Raw genomic sequence first — 21730 nt, 5'->3', positions numbered from 1 at the left:
TACTGAATGTTTATAATCAAGGAACATTTAATTTTGTGCTGGGAAACACTAGTTGACTCCACATGGAGACAACAGCTCTACACATTTGTATTTTGTAGGGAGAAAGCTCAAGGAACTGCAGGAAACAAACATGATATTTCTGTTTGTATAGATAACATTTTATGCACTTGCCTAATGAAAAGACTTTGCTTTTCTCCAAAAGCATTTTTACTATAATTTTCTCGGTCCATTGCATACGAATTCCACACCAGTTTGTCCGGATATGACTGGCTGAAACCAGAAATATCCGGTTGTGTTTTGGCTAACTCAATCCCAGATATTGCTATAGACTCTGTGTTTATGATTTCTGGATATTATCGATGGACTTTATTGTTTTGAATGTTTTTTATCAGGGATCATTTAATTTTGTGCTGGGAAACACTAATTGGTTCCACATGGAGACACCAGCTCTGCATATTCGTATTTTATAGGGAGAAAGCTAGAGGAACTGTGGCAAACAAACATGATATTTCTGTTTGTATAGAACGACATTTAATTCACTGGCCGAAGCAAAAGACTTTGCTTTTCTCCAAAACCATTTTTACTGTGATTGTCTTTGTGTATTGTATACAAATTCCACACCACTTTCTCCGGAGATGATGGATGAAACCAGAAATATCCAGTTGTGTTTTGGCTAACTCAATCCCACATATTGTGAGAGCCACTGTGTTTGTGTTTTCTGGATATTATCGGCGGACTTTATTTTATTGAATGTTTATTATCAGGGAACATTTAATTGTGTGCTGGGAAACAATAGTTGGTTCAACATGGAGTCACCAGCTTTACACATTTGTATTTTGTAGGGAGAAAGCTCAAGGAACTGCAGGAAACAAACATGATATTTCTGTTTGTATAAGTGACATTTATGCACTTGCCTAATGAAAAAACTTTGCTTTTCTCGAAAACCATTTTTACTTTGATGTTCCCGGTCCATTGCATACAAATTCCGCACAACTTTGTCAGGATATGACTGGATGAAACCAGAAATATCCGGTTGTGTTTTCGCTAACTTAATCCCACATATTGCGACAGCCGCTGTGTTTGTGTTTTCTGGATATTATCGACGGACTTTCTTTTATTGAATGTTTATTATCAAGGAACATTTAATTTTCTGCTGGGAAACACTATTTGGTTCCACATGGAGACACCAGCTCTACACATTCGTATTTTGTAGGGACAAAGCAAGAGGAACTGCGGGAAACAACATGATATTTCTGTTTGTATAGGTGACATTTTATGCATTTGCCTAACGGAAATACTTTGCTTTTCTTCGAAAATATTTTTACTGTGATTTTCTCGGTCCATTGCATACAAATTCCACATCACTTTGTCTGGATATGACTGGATGAAACCAGAAATATCCGGTTGTGTTTTGGTTAACAAAATCCCACATGTTGCGACAGTCTCTGTGTTTGTTTATTCTGGATATTATCGACGGACTTTATTGTTTTAAAAGTTTTTTGTCAGGGAACATTTAATTTTGTGCTTGGAAACACTAACTGGTTCCACATGGAGACACCAGCTCTACACATTCGTATTGTCTGGGGAGAAAGCAAGAGGAACTGCGGCAAACAAACATGATATTTCTGTTGGTATAGGTGACATTTTATGCACTTGCCTAACAGAAACACTTTGTTTTTCTCCAATACCGTTTTTACTCTGATTGTCTGTGTCCATTGCAGACGAATTCCACAGCACTTTGTCCATATATGACTGGATGAAACCAGAAATATCAGGTTGTGTTTTGCCTACCTCAATCCCACATGTTGGGACAGCCTCTGTGTTTGTGTTTTCTGGATATTATCGATGGACTTTATTGATTTAAATGTTTTTTATCAGGGAACATTGAATTTTGTGCTTGGAAAAACTAATTGTTTCCACATGGATACACCAGCTCTATATATTCGAATTTTCTAGGGAGAAAGCTTGAGGAACTGCGGCAAACAAACATGATATTTCTGTTTGTGTAGGTGACATTTTATGCACTTGCCTTACGAAATACTTTGCTTTTCTCCAAAACCATTTTTACTGTGATTGTCTGTGTGTATTGTATATAAATTCCACACCACTTTGTCCGGATATGACTGGATGAAACCAGAAATATCCGGTAGTGTTTTGGCTATCTCAATCCCACATTTTCCGAGAGCCACTGTGTTTGTGTTTTCTGGATTTTATCGGCGGACTTTATTTTATTGAATGTTTATTATCAAGGAACATTTAATTTTGTGCTGGGAAACACTAGTTGACTGCACATGGAGGCAACAGCTCTACACATATGTATTTTGTAGGGAGAAAGCTCAAGAAACTGCAGGAAACAAACATGATATTTCTGTTTGTATAGATGACATTTTATGCACTTGCCTAACGGAAAGACTTTGCTTTTCTTCAAAACCATTTTTACTGTGATTGTTTGTGTCCTTTGTATATGAATTCCACACCACTTTGTATGGATATGACTCGATGAAACCATAATTATCCGGTTGTGTTTTGGCTAACTCAATCCCACATATTGAGACAGCCTCTGTGTTTGTGTTTTCTGGATATTATTGATGAACTTTATTGTTTTGAATTTTTTTTATAAGGGAACATTTAATTTTGTGCTTGGAAACACTAACAGCTTCCACATGGAGACACAAGCTCCACACATTCGTATTTTCTAGGGAGAAAGCTAGAGGAAGTGAGGAAAACACAGGGGGAGCGGTGCTGTGATGCGCCTGGTGGGCGGTCCTCGCACGCGTGCTGCTCTCCTTTTCTCAGGTCTCGGAAGTCGCTAGCTGTATTCGAGGCGGTGGCAGCGGGGAGCGAGTCCTTGTGGTCTAGATAAATCAGGAAAAATGTCTCTCTATCCATCTCTTGAAGACTTGAAGGTAGACAAAGTAATTCAGGCTCAGACTGCTTTTTCTGCAAACCCTGCCAACCCAGCAATTTTGTCAGAAGCTTCTGCTCCCATCTCTCAAGATGGAAATCTTTATCCTAAACTGTATCCGGAACTGTCTCAATACATGGGCCTGAGTTTAAATGAAGAAGAAATACATGCAAATCTGGTGATGGTCTCTGGAGCACCACTTCAGGGGCAGTTGGTAGCAAGACCTTCCAGTATGAACTATATGGTGGCTCCTGTAACTGGAAATGATGTTGGGATTCGCAGAGCAGAAATTAAACAAGGGATTCGTGAAGTCATTTTATGTAAGGATCAAGATGGAAAAATTGGACTCAGGCTTAAATCAATAGATAATGGTATATTTGTTCAGCTAGTCCAGGCAAATTCTCCAGCCTCATTGGTTGGTTTGAGATTTGGCGACCAGGTACTCCAGATCAATGGTGAAAACTGTGCAGGCTGGAGCTCTGATAAAGCTCACAAGGTGCTCAAACAGGCTTTTGGAGAGAAGATCACAATGACCATTCGTGACAGGCCTTTTGAGCGGACAATTACTATGCATAAGGACAGTACTGGAAACGTTGGCTTTATCTTTAAAAATGGGAAAGTAACATCCATAGTGAAAGATAGTTCTGCAGCCAGAAACGGTCTTCTCACGGAACATAACATCTGTGAGATCAACGGCCAGAACGTCATTGGATTGAAGGACTCTCAAATTGCAGACATACTATCAACATCTGGGACTGTAGTTACCGTCACAATCATGCCTGCTTTTATCTTTGAACATATTATTAAACGGATGGCGCCAAGCATTATGAAAAGCCTGATGGATCACACCATCCCTGAAGTTTAACAGTTAGGACACAATGGAAACAGCTGAGCGTCTCCAGTTTCCTTTCTCAACTACTTCTGTATTATGCACACAAAGCTTTCCCGGAGCCAGGGAGCATATGCTGCATGAGGACCTTCCCGTCTCACATTATGGCTGGGAATCTACTGGTTCATCTGATCTCCTCAGATTTCACGGTCGTTGTAGTCTTAGCCTGGTTTTACAGCTGTGAAACTTTCACAAGATTGACTGACTTTCCTAGAATAGTTTCTCTACTGGAAACCTGATGCTTTTCTAAGCCATTGTGACGAGGGTGATTGATGCCAGCTTAGCTTTGTATGAGAACCAGTTACCTTTCTTCTAGGTAATGAGTAGTGCTCTTCACGTCATTTTAGTTCTATGGTATATTTGCATTTTTAACAAGTACGTGATAGTACATTTAGAGTGATTGCCTTTGGTAGGTTTTTTTCTCCCTCTGTATGTATGTAAACACCAATTAGGTAATGCTGGTTTCATTCCATGTAAGCATTATACAGTTTATGTAGGTTATAAGAGATTATGATGATTGTCATTAAATTTTAACTACCTTCACTAATATGCTTCAACTGTCGCCTTAACTATGCTAAGCTCTATAACAAAAGCCAAAATATAATTATTGCTGCCTTCCTAAAACTCAAGATGTAGTTCTGTATTAAACTGAAATGTGCACTAGCCCAAAAGAGGTTAATAGTACTTTCTGAGCTATAGCATAGCTGCTTGGTTGTATTTGACATTTTCTAGTCATCACGTAACAGAAATATCTTCTCCAAGTTGCCAGTACTGCTTCCTGAGAAACAAAGCGCTATATATTTAATGTAAAATTTCTTATACGAAACAGGATGAACTATTTCATTTGTAGATTAAGTAGAATAATACTAATTTTGGCATCTGAATGTTAAAATTATGTAACCTACCTACTTAGGAAAAATGTTTTCCTGGTAATTTGTTCTATTTCCTGACTCTTGCCTGCAAACAAAGTGACAGTGACACTTTATCTTTTTTTTTTCTGTTTTGGTTTATGCCTATCCTAATTAAACATGTATAAAGTGAAAAAAAAAAGGAAGTGCGGAAAACAAACATGATATTTCGATTTGTATAGATGACATGTTATGCACTTGCCTAATGTAAAGACTTTGCTTTTCTCCAAAACCATTTGTACTGTGATTTTCTGGGTCCATTGCATATGAATTCCACACCACTTTGTCCGGATATGACTGCGTGCAACCAGAAATATCCGGTTGTATTTTGGCTAACTCAATCCCACATGTTGCGACAGCCTCTGTGTTTGTGTCTTCTGGATATTATGGACAGACTTTATTATTTTGAATGTTTTTTCTCAGGGAACATTTAATTTTGTGCTTGGAAACACTAATTGGTTCCACATGGAGACACCAGCTCTACACATTCGTATTTTCTAGGGAGAAAGCTAGATGAACTGCGGCAAACAAACATGATATTTCTGTTTGTATAGGTGACATTTTATGCACTTGCTAAATGGAAACACTTTGCTTTTCTCCACTACCATTTTTACTGTGATTGTCTGTGTCAATTGCATACGAGTTCCACACCACTTTGTCAGGATACGACTGGATGAAACCAGAAATATCAGCCTGTGTTTTGGCTAACTCAATCCCACATGTTGCGACAGCCTCTGTGTTTGTGTTTTCCAGATATTATCGATGGACTTTATTGTTTTGAATGTTTTTATCAGGGAACATTTAATTTTGTTTTGGGAAACACTAATTGGTTCCACATGGAGACACCAGCTCTACACATTTGTATTTTGTAGGGAGAAAGCTCGAGGAACTGCGGCAAACAAACATGATATTTCTGTTTTTATACGTGACATTTTATGCACTTGCCTAACGAAAACACTTTGCTTTTCTTTAAAACCATTTTCACAGTGATTTTCTCGGTCCATTACATACAAATTCCACACCAGTTTTTGCGGATATGACTGGATGAAACCGGATATAACCAGTTGTGATTTGGCTAACTCAATCCCAGATATTGCTACAGCCTCTGTGTTTGTGTTTTCCGGATATTATCCACGGACTTTATTGTTTTGAATGTTTTCTATCAGGGAACATTTAATTTTGTGCTTGGAAACACCAATTGGTTCCACATGGAGACACCAGCTCTACATATTTGTATTTTCTAAGGAGAAAGCTAGAGGAACTGCGGCAAACAAACAGGATATTTCTGTTTGTATCGATGACATTTTATGCACTTGCCTAACGAAAAGACTTTGCTTATCTCCAAAACCATTTTTACTGTGATTTTCTCGATCCATTCCATATGAATTCCACACGACTTTCTCCGGATATTATCCACGGACTTTATTGTTTTGAATGTTTTCTATCAGGGAACATTTAATTTTGTGCTTGGAAACACCAATTGGTTCCACATGGAGACACCAGCTCTACATATTTGTATTTTCTAAGGAGAAAGCTAGAGGAACTGCGGCAAACAAACATGATATTTCTGTTTGTATAGGTGACATTTTATGCACTTGCTAAATGGAAACACTTTGCTTTTCTCCAATACCATTTTTACTGTGATTGTCTGTGTCCATTGCATATGAATTCCACACCACTTTGTCCGGATAAACTGGATGAAACCAGAAGTATCCAGTTGTGTTTTGCCTACCTCACTCCAACATGTTGCGACAGACTCTGTGTTTGTGTTTTCTGGATATTATCGATGGACTTTATTGATTTAAAAGTTTTTTATCAGGGAACATTTAATTTTGTGCTTGGAAAGACTAATTGGTTCCACATGGAGACATCAGCTCTGCACATTCGTATTTTCTAGGGAGAAAGCCAGATGAACGCGGGAAACAATCATGATATTTCTGTTTGTATAGGTGACATTTTATGCACTTGCCTTACGAAAAGACTTTGCTTTTCTCCAAAACCATTTTTACTGTGATTGTCTGTGTGTATTGTATACAATTTCCACACCACTTTCTCCAGATATGACTCGATGAAACCAGAAACATCCGATTGTGTTTTTGCTAACTCAATCCCACATGTTGCGACAGCCTCTGTGTTTGTGTTTTCAGGATATTATCGATGGACTTTATTATTTTGAGTGTTTTTTGTCAGGGAATATTTAATTTTGTGCTTGGAAACACTAATTGGTTCCACATGGAGACACCGACTCTACACATTCGTATTTTCTATGGAGAAAGCCAGATGAACTGCGGCAAAAAACATGATATTTCTGTTGGTATAGGTGACATTTTACGCACTTGCCTAATGGAAACACTTTGCTTTTCTCCAATATGATTTTTACTGTGATTGTCTGTGTCCATTGCATACGAGTTCCACACCACTGTGTCAGCGTATGACTGGATGAAACCAGAAATATCCGGTTGTGTTTTGACTAACTCAATCCCACATGTTGCGAAAGCCTCTGTGTTTGTGTTTTCCGGATATTATAGATGGACTTTATTGTTTTCAATGTTTTTTATCAGGGAACATTTAATTTTGTGATGGGAAACACTAATTGGTTCCACATGGATACACCAGCTCTACATATTCATATTTTCTAGGAAGAAAGCTAGAGAAACTGCAGCAAACAAACATGATATTTCTGTTTGTATACGTGACATTTTATGCACTTGCCTAACGAAAAGACTTTGCTTTTTTTCAAAAACATTTTTACTGTTATGTTCCTGGTATACGAATTCCACACCAGTTTCTCCGGATATGACTGGATGAAACCAGAAATATCCGGTTGTGTTTTCACTAACAAAATCCCACATGTTGCGACAGCCTCTGTGTTTGTGATTTTTGGATATTATCGACGGACTTTATTTTTATAAATGTTTTTATCAGGGAACATTTAATTTTGTGCTTAGAAACATCTGTTGGTTCCATATGGAGACTCCAGCTCTACACATTCGTATTTTCTAGGGAGAAAGCTAGAGGAACTGTGGCAAACAAACATGATAATTCTGTTTGCATAGATGACATTTTATGCACTTGCCCAATGGAAAGAATTTGCTTTTCTCCGATACCATTTGTACTGTGATTTTCTCGGTCCATTGCATACGATTTCCACACCACTTTTTCCTGATATGACTTGATGAAACCAGAAATATCCGGTTATGTTTTGGCTAATGCAATCCCAGATATTGCGACAGCCTCTGTGTTTCTGTTTTCTCTATATCATCGATGGACTTAATTGTTTTCAATGTTTTTTATCAGGGAACATTTAATTTTGTGCTGGGAAACACTAATTGGTTCCACATGGAGACACCAACTCTACACATTCGTATTTTCTAGGGAGAAAGCTGGAGAAACTGTTGCAAACCATCATGATATTTCTGTTTGTGTAGATGTCATTTTATGCCCTTGCCTAACGAAAAGACATTGTTTTTCTCTGAAACCATTTTTACTGTGATTGTCTGTGACTATTTTATACAAATTCCACACCACTTTGTCAGGATATGACTGCATGAAACCAGAAATATCCGGTTGTGTTTTTGCTAACTCAGTAACACATATTGCGACAGCCTCTGTGTTTGTGTTTTCTGGATATTATCGATGAACTTTATTGTTTTAAATATTTTTTATCAGGGAACATTTAATTTTGTGCTTGCAAACACTCATTGGTTCCACATGGGGACACCAGCTCTACATATTTGCATTTTCTAGGGAGAAAATTGTAGGAACTGCGGCAAACAAACATGATATTTTTGTTTGTATAGGTGACATTTTATGCACTTGCCTAACGAGAAGACTTTGCTTTTCTCCAAAAGCATTTTTACTGTGATGTTCACGGTCCATGGCATACGAATTCCACAGCACTTTGTCCGGATATGACTGGATGAAACCAGAAATACCCGGGTTTTCTTTGGCTAACTCTATCCCAAATATTGCGACAGCCTCTGTGTTTGTGTTTTCTGGATATTATCGATGGTCTTTTTTGTTATGAATGTTTTTTATCAGGGAACATTGAATTTTGTGCTTGGAAACACTAATTGGTTCCACATGGAGACACCAGCTCTACACATTCGTATTTACTAAGGATAAAGCTGGAGGAATTGCAGCAAGCAAACATGATATTTCTGTTTGTATAGATGAGATTTTATGGACTTGCCTAATGAAAAGACTTTGCTATTCACCAAAACCATTTTTACTATGATTGTCTATGTCCATTGTATATTAATTCCACACCACTTTCTCTCGATATGACTGCTTGAAACTAGAAATATCCTTTGTTGCTTGGCTAACTCAATGCCAGATAATGCGACAGCCTCTGCATTTGTGTTTTCTGGATATTGTCGATGGATTTATTATTTTGAATGTTTTTTATCAGGGAACACTTAATTTTGTACATGGAAACACAAATTGGTTCCACATGGAGACACACCAGCTCTACACATTCGAATTTTATAGGGAGAATCCTAAAGGAACTGGGGCAAACAAACATGATATTTAGGTTTGTATAAATGATACTTTTTTAACTTGCTGATGAAATAAATTTACTTTTTCCAAAACCATTTCTACTGTGATTGTCTATATTCATTGTATACGAATTCCACAACACTTTCTCCAGATATGTCTGGATGAAACCGGAAATATCCAGTTTTGTTTTGGCTAACTCAATTCCACATATTGCCACAGGCTCTGAGTTTGTGTTTTCTGGATATTATCGACCGAATTTATTATTTTCAATGTTTTTCATAAGGGAACATTTAATTTTGTGCTGCAAAACACTAGTTGGTTCCGCATGGAAACACCAGCTCTACACATTCGTATTTTGTTGGGAGAAAGCAAGAGGAACTATGGCAAACAAACATGATATTTCTGTTTGCATAGATGACATTTTCTGCACTTGCCTAAAGAAAATACTTTGCTTTTCTCCAAAACAATTTTCCTCTGATTTTTCTAGGTCCATTGCATACGAATTCCACACCACTTTGTCCGGGTATGACTGGATGAAACCAGAAATATCCGGTTGTGTTTTGGCTAACTCAAAAAGTTATAATGTGAAAGCATCTGTGTTTGTGTTTTCTGGATATTAACGATAGACTTTATTGTTTTGAATGTTTTTATCAGGGAGCATTTCATTTTGTACCGTTGAAACACTAATTGGTTCATCAAGGGGACACCAGATGTACACATTCGTAGTTTCTAGGGAGAAAGCTAGAGGAACTGCGGCAAACAAACATGATATTTCTGTTTGTATTGATGACATTTTATCCCCTGCCTAACAAAAAGACTTTGCTTTTCCCAAAACCATTTTTACTGTGATTTTTTCCGTACCTTGCATGTGAATTCCACACCAGTTTCTCCGGATATGACTGGATGAAACCGGAAATATCCAGTTATGTTTAGGCTAACTGAATCCCAGATATTGCTACAGCATCTGTGTTTCTGTATTCCTGATATTATCCACAGACTTTATTGTTTTGAATGTTTTTTTATCAGGGAACATTTAATTTTGTGCTTAGTATCACTAAGTGGTTCCAAATGGAGACACGAGCTCTACACATTCATACTTTCTAGGGAGAAAGCTACAGGAACTGCGGCAAACAAACATGATATTTCTGTTTGTATCGATGACATTTTATGCACTTGCCTAACGAAAAGACTTTGCTTTACTCCGAAACCATTTTTACTCTGATTTTCTAAGCCCATTGCATACTAATTCCACACCAGTTTACCGGATATGACAGGATGAAACCAGAAATGTCCGGTTGTGTTTTCGCTAACTCAATGCGCAATAAGTGAAAGTTTCTTTTTTTTGTGTTTTCTGGATATTATCAATGGACTTTATTGTTTTGAATGTTTTTATCAGGGACCATTTAATTTTGTACCATAGAAACACTGATTAGTTCATGATGGGGACACCAGCTCTACACATTCGTATTTTCTAGGGAGAAAGCTAGAGGAACTGCTGCAAACATACATGATATTTCTGTTTGTATAGATGACATTTTATGCACTTGCCTAACAAAAATATTTAGCTTTTCTCCAAACCATTTTTACTGTGATTTTCTCGGTCAATTGCATACAAATTCCACACCAGTTTGTCCAGATATGACTGGATGACACCGGAAATATTGGGTTTTGGTTTGGCAAACCCAATCCCAGATATTCCTACAGCCTCTGTATATGTGTATTCCTGATATTATCCACGGACTTTATTGCCTTGAATTTTTTTTATAAGGGAACATTTAATTTAGTTTTTGGAAACATTAATTGGTTCCACATGGCGACACCAGCTCTACACATTCGTATTTTCTATGGAGTAAGCTAGAGGAACTGCGGCAAACAAACATGATATTTCTGTTAGTATGGATGATCTTTTATGCACTTGCCTAACGAAAAGCCTTTGGTTTTATCCAAAACCATTTGTACTGTGATTTTCTCAGTCCATTGCATATGAATTCCACACCACTTTGTCCGGATATGACTGGATGAAAAAAGAAATATACGGTTGTGTTTTGGCTAACTCAATCCGAAATATTGTGAAAGTTTCCGTGTTTCTGTTTTCTGGATATTATGGATGAACTTTATTATTTTGAAAGTTTTTATCAGGGAATATTTAATTTTGTACCTTAGGAACACTAATTGGTTCATCATGGGGACACGAGCTCTACACATTCGTATTTTCTAGGGAGAAAGCTAGAGGAACCGCAGCAAACACACAGGATATTTCTGTTTGTATAGACGATATTTTATGCAGTTGCCTAACGAAAACACTTAGCTTTTCTCCAAAACCATTTTTACTGTGATTTTCTCAGTCCATTGCATACGAATTCCACACCATTTGTCCGGATATGACTGAATTTAACCGGAATTATCTGCTTTTTTGTGGCTAACTCAATCACAGAATTTGCTACAGCCTCTGTGTTAGTGTATTCCTGATATTATACACGGACTTTTTTGTTTTGAATGTTTTTTATCGGGGAACTTTTAATTTTGTGCTTGGAGTCACTAATTGGTTCCACATGGAGACACCAGCTCTACACATTCATATTTTCTAGGGAGAAAGCTAGAGGAACTGCAGCAAGTAAACATGATATTTCTGTTTGTATAGATGACATTTTATGCACTTGCCTAACGAAAAGACTTTCCTTTTCTCCAAACCCATTTTTACTGTGATTTTCTCGGTCCATTGCATACAAATTCCACACCACTTTGTCCAGATATGACTGGATGAAAACAGAAATATCCGGATGTGTTTTGGCTAACTCAATCCGAAAAATTGTGAAAGCCTCTGTGTTTGTGTTTTCTGGATATTATCGATGGACTTTATTGTTTTGAATGTTTTTATCAGATAACATTTCATTTTTTAACGTTGAAACACTAATTGGTTCATCATGGGAACACCAGCTCTACACATTCGTATTTTCTAGGGAGAAAGCTAGAGGAACTTCAGCAAACAAACATGATATTTCTGTTTGTATCGATGACATTTTATGCACTACCCTAACGAAATGACTCTGCTTTTCTCCAAACCATTTATACTGTGATATTCTCGGTCCATTGCATACGAATTCCACACCATTTTGTCCGCATATGACTGGATGAAACCGGAAATATCCGGTTTTGTTCTGGGTAACTCAATCCCAGAATTGCTACAGCCTCTGTGTTTGTGTTTTCTGGATATTATCAATGGATTTTATTGTTTCTAGTGTTTTTTAACAAGGAACATTTTATTTTGAGCTTGGATACAGTAATAGGTTCCACATGGAGACACCAGCTCTACATATTCGTATTTTCTAGGGAGAAAGCTAGAGGAACTGCGGCAAACAAACATGATATTTCTGTTTGTATAGATGACATTTTATGCATTTGCCTAACGAAAATACTTTGCTTTTCTCCAATACCATTTTTACTGTGATTTTCTCAGTCCATTGCATACGAATTCCACACCAGTTTGTCCGGATATGACTGGATGAAAAAAGAAATATCGGTTGTGTTTTGGCTAACTCAATCAGAAATATTGCTACAGCCTCTGTGTTTCTGTTTTCTGGATATTATCGATGGACTTTATTGTTTTGAATGTTTTTATCAGGGCATATTTAATTTTTACCATTGAAACACTAATTGGTTCATCATGGGGACAGCAGCTCTACACATTAGTATTTCTAGGGAGAAAGCTAGAGGAACTGCGGCAAACAAACAGGATATTTCTGTTTGTATTGATGACATTTTATGCACTTGCCTAACGAAAAGACTTTGCTTTTCTCCGAAACCATTTTTCTGAGATTGTCTCGAGATAGTGCATACGAATTCCACAACAGTTTCCCCGGATATGTCTGCATGAAACTGGAAACATCGGATATTATTTTTGCTATCTCAATCCCTGATATTGCTACAGCCTCTGTGTTTGTGTATTCCTGATATTATCCACGGACTTTATTGTTTTGTATGTTTATTGTCAGGGAACATTTAATTTCGTTTTTGAAATCACTAATGGTTTCCACATGGAGACACCAGCTCTACACATTCGTATTTTCTAGGGAGAAAGCTAGAGGAACTATGGCAAACAAACATGATATTTCTGTTTGTATTGATGACATTTTATGCACTTGCCTAACGAAAAGACTTTGCTTTTCTCAAAACCATTTGTACTGTGATTTCTCGGTCCATTTCATACGAATTCCACACCATTTTTTCCTGATAAAACTGGATGAAACCAGAAATATCCGGTTGTGTTTTGCCTAACTCAGTCTGAAATATTGTGAAAACCTCTGTGTTTGTGTTTTCAGGATATTATCGATGGACCTAATTGTTTTAAGTGTTTTTATCAGGGAACATTTAATTTTGTACCATAGAAACATAGTTACTCCACATGGAGACACCAGCTCTACATATTCGTATTTTCTGGGAAGAAAACTATAGGAACTGTGGCAAACAAACATGATATTTCTGTCTATATAGATGATATTATATGCACTTGCCTAACGAAAAGACTTTGCTTTTCTACAAAACCATTTGTACTGTGATTATCTTGGGCCATTGCATACGAATTCCACACCACTTTGGCCAGATATGCCTGGATAAAACCAGAAATATGCGGTTGTGTTTTGGCTAACTCAATCCCAGATATTGCTACAGCCTCTGGTTAATGTTTCCGGATATTATCGACAGTCTTTATTATTTTGAATATTTCTTATGAGAGAAAATTTAATTTTGGGCTGGTAAACACTAGTTGAATCCACATGGAGACACCAGCTCTACACATTCATATTTTCTAGGGAGAAATCTAGAGGAACTGCTGAAAACAAACATGATATTTCTGTTTGTATAGATGACATTTAAAGCACTGGCCTAACGAAAAGACTTTGGTTTTTCAAAAACCATTTGTACTGTGATTATCTTGGGCCATTGCATACGAATTCTATCCCACTTTGTCTGCATATGACTGGATGAAACTAGATATATCCGGTTGTGTTTTGGCTAACTGAATCCCACATATTGCTACATGCTCTGTGTTTGTGTTTCCTGGATGTAACCCAGGGATTTATTGTTTTGAATTTTTTTATTCAGGGAACATTTAATTTTGTGCTGGGAAACACTAATTGGTTCCACATGGAGACACCAGCTCTACACTTTCATATTTTCTAGGGAGAAAGCTAGAGGAACTGCGGCAAAGAAACATGATATTTCTGTTTGTATACATGACATTTTATGCACTTGCCTAAAGAAAAGACTTTGATTTCCTCCATATCCATTTTTTTGTAATTTTCTCGTTCCATTGCATACGAATTCCACACCACTTTTTCCAGATATGACTTGATGAAACCAGAAATATCTGGTTGTGTTTTGGCTATCTCAATCCCAGATATTACCACAGGCTCTGTGTTTGTGTTTTCTGGATATTATTGACAGACCTAATTGTTTTGAATGTTTTTTATCAGGGAACATTTAATTTTGTGCTGGGAAACAGTAGTTGACTCCACATGGAGACACCAGCTCTACACATTCATATTTTCTAGGGAGAAACTAGAGGAACTGCAGCAAACAAACATCATGTTCCTGTTTGTATAGATGGCATTTTATATACTTGCCTAACAAAAAGAATTTGCTTTTTTCCAAAACCATTTTTTCTGTGATTTACTCGATCCATTGCTTACAAATTCCACACCACTTTGTCCGGATATGACAGGATGAAACCACAAATATCCTCTGTGTTATGGCTAACTCAAACCCAGATCTTGCTACAGGCTCTGCTTTGTGTTTTTTGATATTATCAATTGATTTTATGGTTTGGAATGAATTCAAACAGGGAATATTTATTTTGGTGCTGGGAAACCCTAATTAGTTCCACATGGAAACACAAACTCAACACATTCGTGCTGTCTAGGCAGAAAACTACAGCAATTGCTGCAAACAAATTTGATATTTGTGTTTGTGTAGATGACATTTTATGCACTTGCATAAGAAAATACTTTGCGATTTTGCAAAACTTGTTTGACTGTGATTATCTGAGTCCATTGCATACCAATTCCAGTGCACTTTGTGTGGATATGCCTGGATGAAACCAGAAATATCCTCTTGTGTTATGGCTAACTGAATCCCAGATCTTGCTACAACCTTTGTGTTTGTGTTTTCTGGATATTATCAATGGACTTTACGTTTTAGAATGAATTTCAATAGAGGAAATTTTGTTTTGTGCTGGAAATGCCTATTGGTTTCATATGCAGGCCAACCATGTTCACATTTGTGTTTTCTACGCAGCAAGCTTGAGCAATCGTTGCAAACAAACCTGAGAATTATATTTGTAAACATGACTTTTTATCCACTTGGCCAAGAAAAAGATTTTGTTTTTCTCCAAAACCAGTTTGAGGGTGATTTTCTGAGTCCATTGCATACCAGTTCCACAACACTTTGTCCGGATATGCCTGGATGAAACCAGAAAGATCCTTTTGTGTTATGGCAAACTGAATCCCAGACCTTGCTACAGGCTCTGCTTTGTGTTTTTTGATATTATCAATGGACTTTATGGTTTTGAATGAATTTAAGCAGGGAATATTTTCTTTGGAGCTGGGAAGCACTAATTAGTTCCACATGGAGACACAAACTCAACACATTTGTGCTGTCTAGGCAGAAAACTACAGTAATTGCTGGAAACAAACATGATATTTGTGTTGGTGTAGATGACATTTTATGCACTTGCCTAAGAAATAACTTTGCTATTCTCCAAAACTGTTTTGAGGGTGATTATCTGAGTCCATTGCATACCAGTTCCACAGCACTTTGTCCGGATATGCCTGGAGGAAACCAGAAACATCCTCTTGTATTATGGCTAACTCAATCCCAGATCTTGCTACAACCTTTGTGTTTGTGTTTTCTGGATATTATCAATGGACTTTACGTTTTAGAATGAATTTCAGTAGAGGAAATTTTGTTTTTGTGCTGGAAATGCTAATTGGTTTCATATGCAGGCAAAACATGTTCACGTTTGTGTTTTCTATGCAGAAAGCTAGCGCTATCATTGCAAACAAACAGGATATTTATAATCGTAAACATGACTTTTAATCCACTTGGCCAAGAAAAAGAGTTTGCTTTTCTCCAAAACCAGTGTGACGGTGATTTTCTGAGTCCATTGCATACTAGTTCCACAACACTTTGTCTGGAAATGACTGGATGAAACCAGAAATATCATCTTGTGTTATGGCAAACTCAATCCCAGAACTTGCTACAGGCTCTGCTTTGTGTTTTTTGATATAATCAATGGACGTTATGGTTTCGAATGAATTTAAGCAGGGAATATTTATTTTGGTGCTGGGAAGCACTAATTAGTTCCACATGGAGACACAAACTCAACACATTCGTCCTGTCTAGGCAGAAAACTACAGCAATTCCTGCAAAGAAACATGACATTTGTGTTGGAGTAGATGACATTTTATGCACTTGCCTAAGAAAATACTTTGCTATTCTCCAAAACCAGTTTGACTGTGATTATCTGAGTCCATTGCATACCAGTTCCACAGCACTTTGTCCGGATATGCCTGGATGAAACCAGAAATATCCTCTTGTGTTATGGCTAACTCAATCCCAGATCTTGCTACCACCTTTGTGTTTGTGTTTTCTGGATATTATCAATGGACTTTACGGTATAGAATGAATTTCAATAGAGGAAATTTTGTTTTGTGCTGGAAATGCCTATTGGTTTCATATGCAGGCCAACCATGTTCACATTTGTGTTTTCTACGCAGAAAGATAGAGCTATCATTGCAAACAAACAGGATATTTATATTTGCAAACATGACTTTTTATACACGTGGCCAAGAAAAAGAGTTTGCTTTTCTCCAAAACTGGTTTGAGGGTGATTTTCCGAGTCCATTGCATACCAGTTCCACAGCACTTTGTCCGGATATGCCTGGATGAAACCAGAAACATCCTCTTGTGTTATGGCTAACTGAATCCCAGATCTTGAAACCACCTTTGTGTTTGTGTTTTCTGGATATTATCAATGGACTTTATGTTTTAGAATGAATTTCAGTAGAGGAAATTTTGTTTTGTGTTGGAATTGCTAATTGTTTTCATATGCAGGCAAAACATCTTCACGTTTGTTTTTTCTACGCAGAAAGCTAGCGCTATCATTGCAAATAAACACGATGTTTATAATCGTAAACATGACTTTTTATCCACTTGGCCAAGGAAAAGAGTTTGCTTTTCTCCAAAACCAGTTTGAGGGTGATTTTCTGAGTCCATTGCATACCAGTTCCACAACACTTTGTCCGGATATGCCTGGATGAAACCAGAAATATCATCTTGTGTTATGGCAAACTCAATCCCAGACCTTGCTACAGGCTCTGCTTTGTGTTTTTTGATATTATCAATGGACGTTATGGTTTCGAATGAATTTAAGCAGGGAATATTTATTTTGGTGCTGGGAAGCACTAATTAGTTCCACCTGGAGACACAAACTCAACACATTCGTGCTGTCTAGGCAGAAAACTACAGCAATTGCTGCAAAGAAACATGACATTTGCGTTGGAGTAGATGACATTTTATGCACTTGCCTAAGAAAATACTTTGCTAGTCTCCAAAACCAGTTTGACTGTGATTATCTGAGCCCATTGCATACCAGTTCCACAGCACTTTGTCTGGATATGCCTGGATGAGACCAGAAATATCCTCTTGTGTTATGGCTAACTCAATCCCAGATCTTGCTACAGGCTCTGCTTTGTGTTTTTTGATATTATCAATGGACTTTATGGTTTTGAATGAATTTAAGCAGGGAATATTTTCTTTGGTGCTGGGAAGCACTAATTAGCTCCACATGGAGACACAATCTCAACACATTCGTGCTGTCTAGGCAGAAAACTACAGCAATTGTTGCAAACAAACATAATATTTTTGTTTGTGTAGATGACATTTTATGCACTTGCCTAAGAAAATGCTTTGCTTGTCTCCAAAACCAGTTTGACTGTGATTATCTGAGTCCATTGCATACCAGTTCCACAGCACTTTGTCCGGATATGCCTGGATGAAACCAGAAATATCCTCTTGTGTTATGGCTAACTCAATCCCAGATCTTGCTACCACCTTTGTGTTTGTGTTTTCTGGATATTATCAATGGACTTTACGTTTTAGAATGAATTTCAGTAGAGGAAATTTTGTTTTAGCTGGAAATGCCTATTGGTTTCATATGCAGGCCAAACATGTTCACCTTTGTGTTTTCTACGAAGTAAGCTAGAGCTATCATTGCAAACAAACAGGATATTTATATTTGCAAACATGACTATTTATCCACTTGGCCAAGAAAAAGAGTTTGCTTTTCTCCAAAACCAGTTTGAGGGTGATTTTCTGAGTCCATTGCATACCAGTTCCACAACACTTTGTCTGGAAATGACTGGATGAAACGAGAAATATCATCTTGTGTTATGGCAAACTCAATCCCAGACCTTGCTACAGGCTCTGCTTTGTGTTTTTTGATATTATCAATGCACTTTACGGTTTTGAATGAATTTAAGCAGGGAATATTTACTTTGGTGCTGGGAAGCACTAATTAGTTCCACATGGAGACACAAACTCAACACATTCGTGCTGTTTAGGCAGAAAACTACAGCAATTGCTGCAAAGTATCATGATATTTGTGTTTGTGTAGATGACATTTTATGCACTTGCCTAAGAAAATACTTTGCTTGTCTCCAAAACCAGTTTGACTGTGATTATCTGAGTCCATTGCATACTAGTTCCACAGCACTTTGTCCGGATATGACTGGATGAAACCAGAAATATCATCTTGTGTTATGGGAAACTCAATCCCAGATCTTGCTACAGGCTCTGCTTTGTGTTTTTTGATATAATCAATGGACGTTATGGTTTCGAATGAATTTAAGCAGGGAATATTTATTTTGGTGCTGGGAAGCACTAATTAGTTCCACATGGAGACACAAACTCAACACATTCGTCCTGTCTAGGCAGAAAACTACAGCAATTCCTGCAAAGAAACATGACATTTGTGTTGGAGTAGATGACATTTTATGCACTTGCCTAAGAAAATACTTTGCTAGTCTCCAAAACCAGTTTGACTGTGATTATCTGAGCCCATTGCATACCAGTTCTACAGCACTTTGTCTGGATATGCCTGGATGAGACCAGAAATATCCTCTTGTGTTATGGCTAACTCAATCCCAGATCTTGCTACAGGCTCTGCTTTGTGTTTTTTGATATTATCAATGGACTTTATGGTTTTGAATGAATTTAAGCAGGGAATATTTTCTTTGGTGCTGGGAAGCACTAATTAGCTCCACATGGAGACACAATCTCAACACATTCGTGCTGTCTAGGCAGAAAACTACAGCAATTGTTGCAAACAAACATAATATTTTTGTTTTTGTAGATGATATTTTATGCACTTGCCTAAGAAAATACTTTGCTATTCTCCAAAACCAGTTTGACTGTGATTATCTGAGTCCATTGCATACCAGTTCCACAGCACTTTGTCCGGATATGCCTGGATGAAACCAGAAATATCCTCTTGTGTTATGGCTAACTCAATCCCAGATCTTGCTACCACCTTTGTGTTTGTGTTTTCTGGATATTATCAATGGACTTTACGGTATAAAATGAATTTCAATAGAGGAAATTTTGTTTTGTGCTGGAAATGCCTATTGGTTTCATATGCAGGCCAACCATGTTCACATTTGTGTTTTCTACGCAGAAAGATAGAGCTATCATTGCAAACAAACAGGATATTTATATTTGCAAACATGACTTTTTATACACGTGGCCAAGAAAAAGAGTTTGCTTTTCTCCAAAACTGGTTTTGGGTGATTTTCCGAGTCCATTGCATACCAGTTCCACAGCACTTTGTCCGGATATGCCTGGATGAAACCAGAAACATCCACTTGTGTTATGGCTAACTGAATCCCAGATCTTGCTACCACCTTTGTGTTTGTGTTTTCTGGATATTATCAATGGACTTTATGTTTTAGAATGAATTTCAGTAGAGGAAATTTTGTTTTGTGCTTGAAATGCTAATTGGTTTCATATGCAGGCAAAACATGTTCACGCTTGTGTTTTCTACGCAGAAAGTTAGCGCTATCATTGCAAACAAACACGATGTTTATAATAGTAAACATGACTTTTTATCCACTTGGCCAAGGAAAAGAGTTTGCTTTTCTCCAAAACCAGTTTGAGGGTGATTTTCTGAGTCCATTGCATACCAGTTCCACAACACTTTGTCCGGATATGCCTGGATGAAACCAGAAATATCATCTTGTGTTATGGCAAACTCAATCTCAGACCTTGCTACAGGCTCTGCTTTGTGTTTTTTGATATTATCAATGGACGTTATGGTTTCGAATGAATTTAAGCAGGGAATATTTATTTTGGTGCTGGGAAGCACTAATTAGTTCCACCTGGAGACACAAACTCAACACATTCGTCCTGTCTAGGCAGAAAACTACAGCAATTGCTGCAAAGAAACATGACATTTGTGTTGGAGTAGACGACATTTTATGCACTTGCCTAAGAAAATACTTTGCTAGTCTCCAAAACCAGTTTGACTGTGATTATCTGAGCCCAGTGCATACCAGTTCCACAGCACTTTGTCTGGATATGCCTGGATGAGACCAGAAATATCCTCTTGTGTTATGGCTAACTCAATCCCAGATCTTGCTACAGGCTCTGCTTTGTGTTTTTTGATATTATCAATGGACTTTATGGTTTTGAATGAATTTAAGCAGGGAATATTTTCTTTGGTGCTGGGAAGCACTAATTAGCTCCACATGGAGACACAATCTCAACACATTCGTGCTGTCTAGGCAGAAAACTACAGCAATTGTTGCAAACAAACATAATATTTTTGTTTGTGTAGATGACATTTTATGCACTTGCCTAAGAAAATGCTTTGCTTGTCTCCAAAACCAGTTTGACTGTGATTATCTGAGTCCATTGCATACCAGTTCCACAGCACTTTGTCCGTATATGCCTGGATGAAACCAGAAATATCCTCTTGTGTTATGGCTAACTCAATCCCAGATCTTGCTACCACCTTTGTGTTTGTGTTTTCTGGATATTATCAATGGACTTTACGTTTTAGAATGAATTTCAGTAGAGGAAATTTTGTTTTAGCTGGAAATGCCTATTGGTTTCATATGCAGGCCAAACATGTTCACCTTTGTGTTTTCTACGAAGTAAGCTAGAGCTATCATTGCAAACAAACAGGATATTTATATTTGCAAACATGACTATTTATCCACTTGGCCAAGAAAAAGAGTTTGCTTTTCTCCAAAACCAGTTTGAGGGTGATTTTCTGAGTCCATTGCATACCAGTTCCACAACACTTTGTCTGGAAATGACTGGATGAAACGAGAAATATCATCTTGTGTTATGGCAAACTTAATCCCAGACCTTGCTACAGGCTCTGCTTTGTGTTTTTTGATATTATCAATGCACTTTATGGTTTTGAATGAATTTAAGCAGGGAATATTTTCTTTGGTGCTGGGAAGCACTAAT

General features: G+C 37.4%; 1 protein-coding gene across 1 annotated transcript; it reads left to right on the top strand.

Annotated features, from left to right (window-relative positions):
• Positions 1-2844: 2844 nt before the first annotated feature.
• LOC133755452 (syntenin-1) lies at positions 2845-3834 on the top strand. The gene has a single exon (XM_062185560.1). The coding sequence runs from the start codon at positions 2874-2876 to the stop codon at positions 3768-3770; it is 897 nt and encodes a 298-aa protein (XP_062041544.1). The 5' UTR covers positions 2845-2873; the 3' UTR covers positions 3771-3834.
• Positions 3835-21730: the final 17896 nt, after the last annotated feature.

This window comes from Lepus europaeus, unplaced genomic scaffold (assembly GCF_033115175.1).
Source record: "Lepus europaeus isolate LE1 unplaced genomic scaffold, mLepTim1.pri SCAFFOLD_49, whole genome shotgun sequence".
NCBI classification, from domain to species: domain Eukaryota; kingdom Metazoa; phylum Chordata; class Mammalia; order Lagomorpha; family Leporidae; genus Lepus; species Lepus europaeus.
The sequence above is the reverse complement of the archived record's forward strand: the minus strand, read 5'-3'. Positions and strand labels throughout refer to the sequence as shown.

Coding starts and splice junctions, on each gene's coding strand:
- LOC133755452 (XM_062185560.1), top strand. CDS start 2,874: ATGTCTCTCTATCCATCTCTTGAAGACTTGAAGGTAGACAAAGTAATT.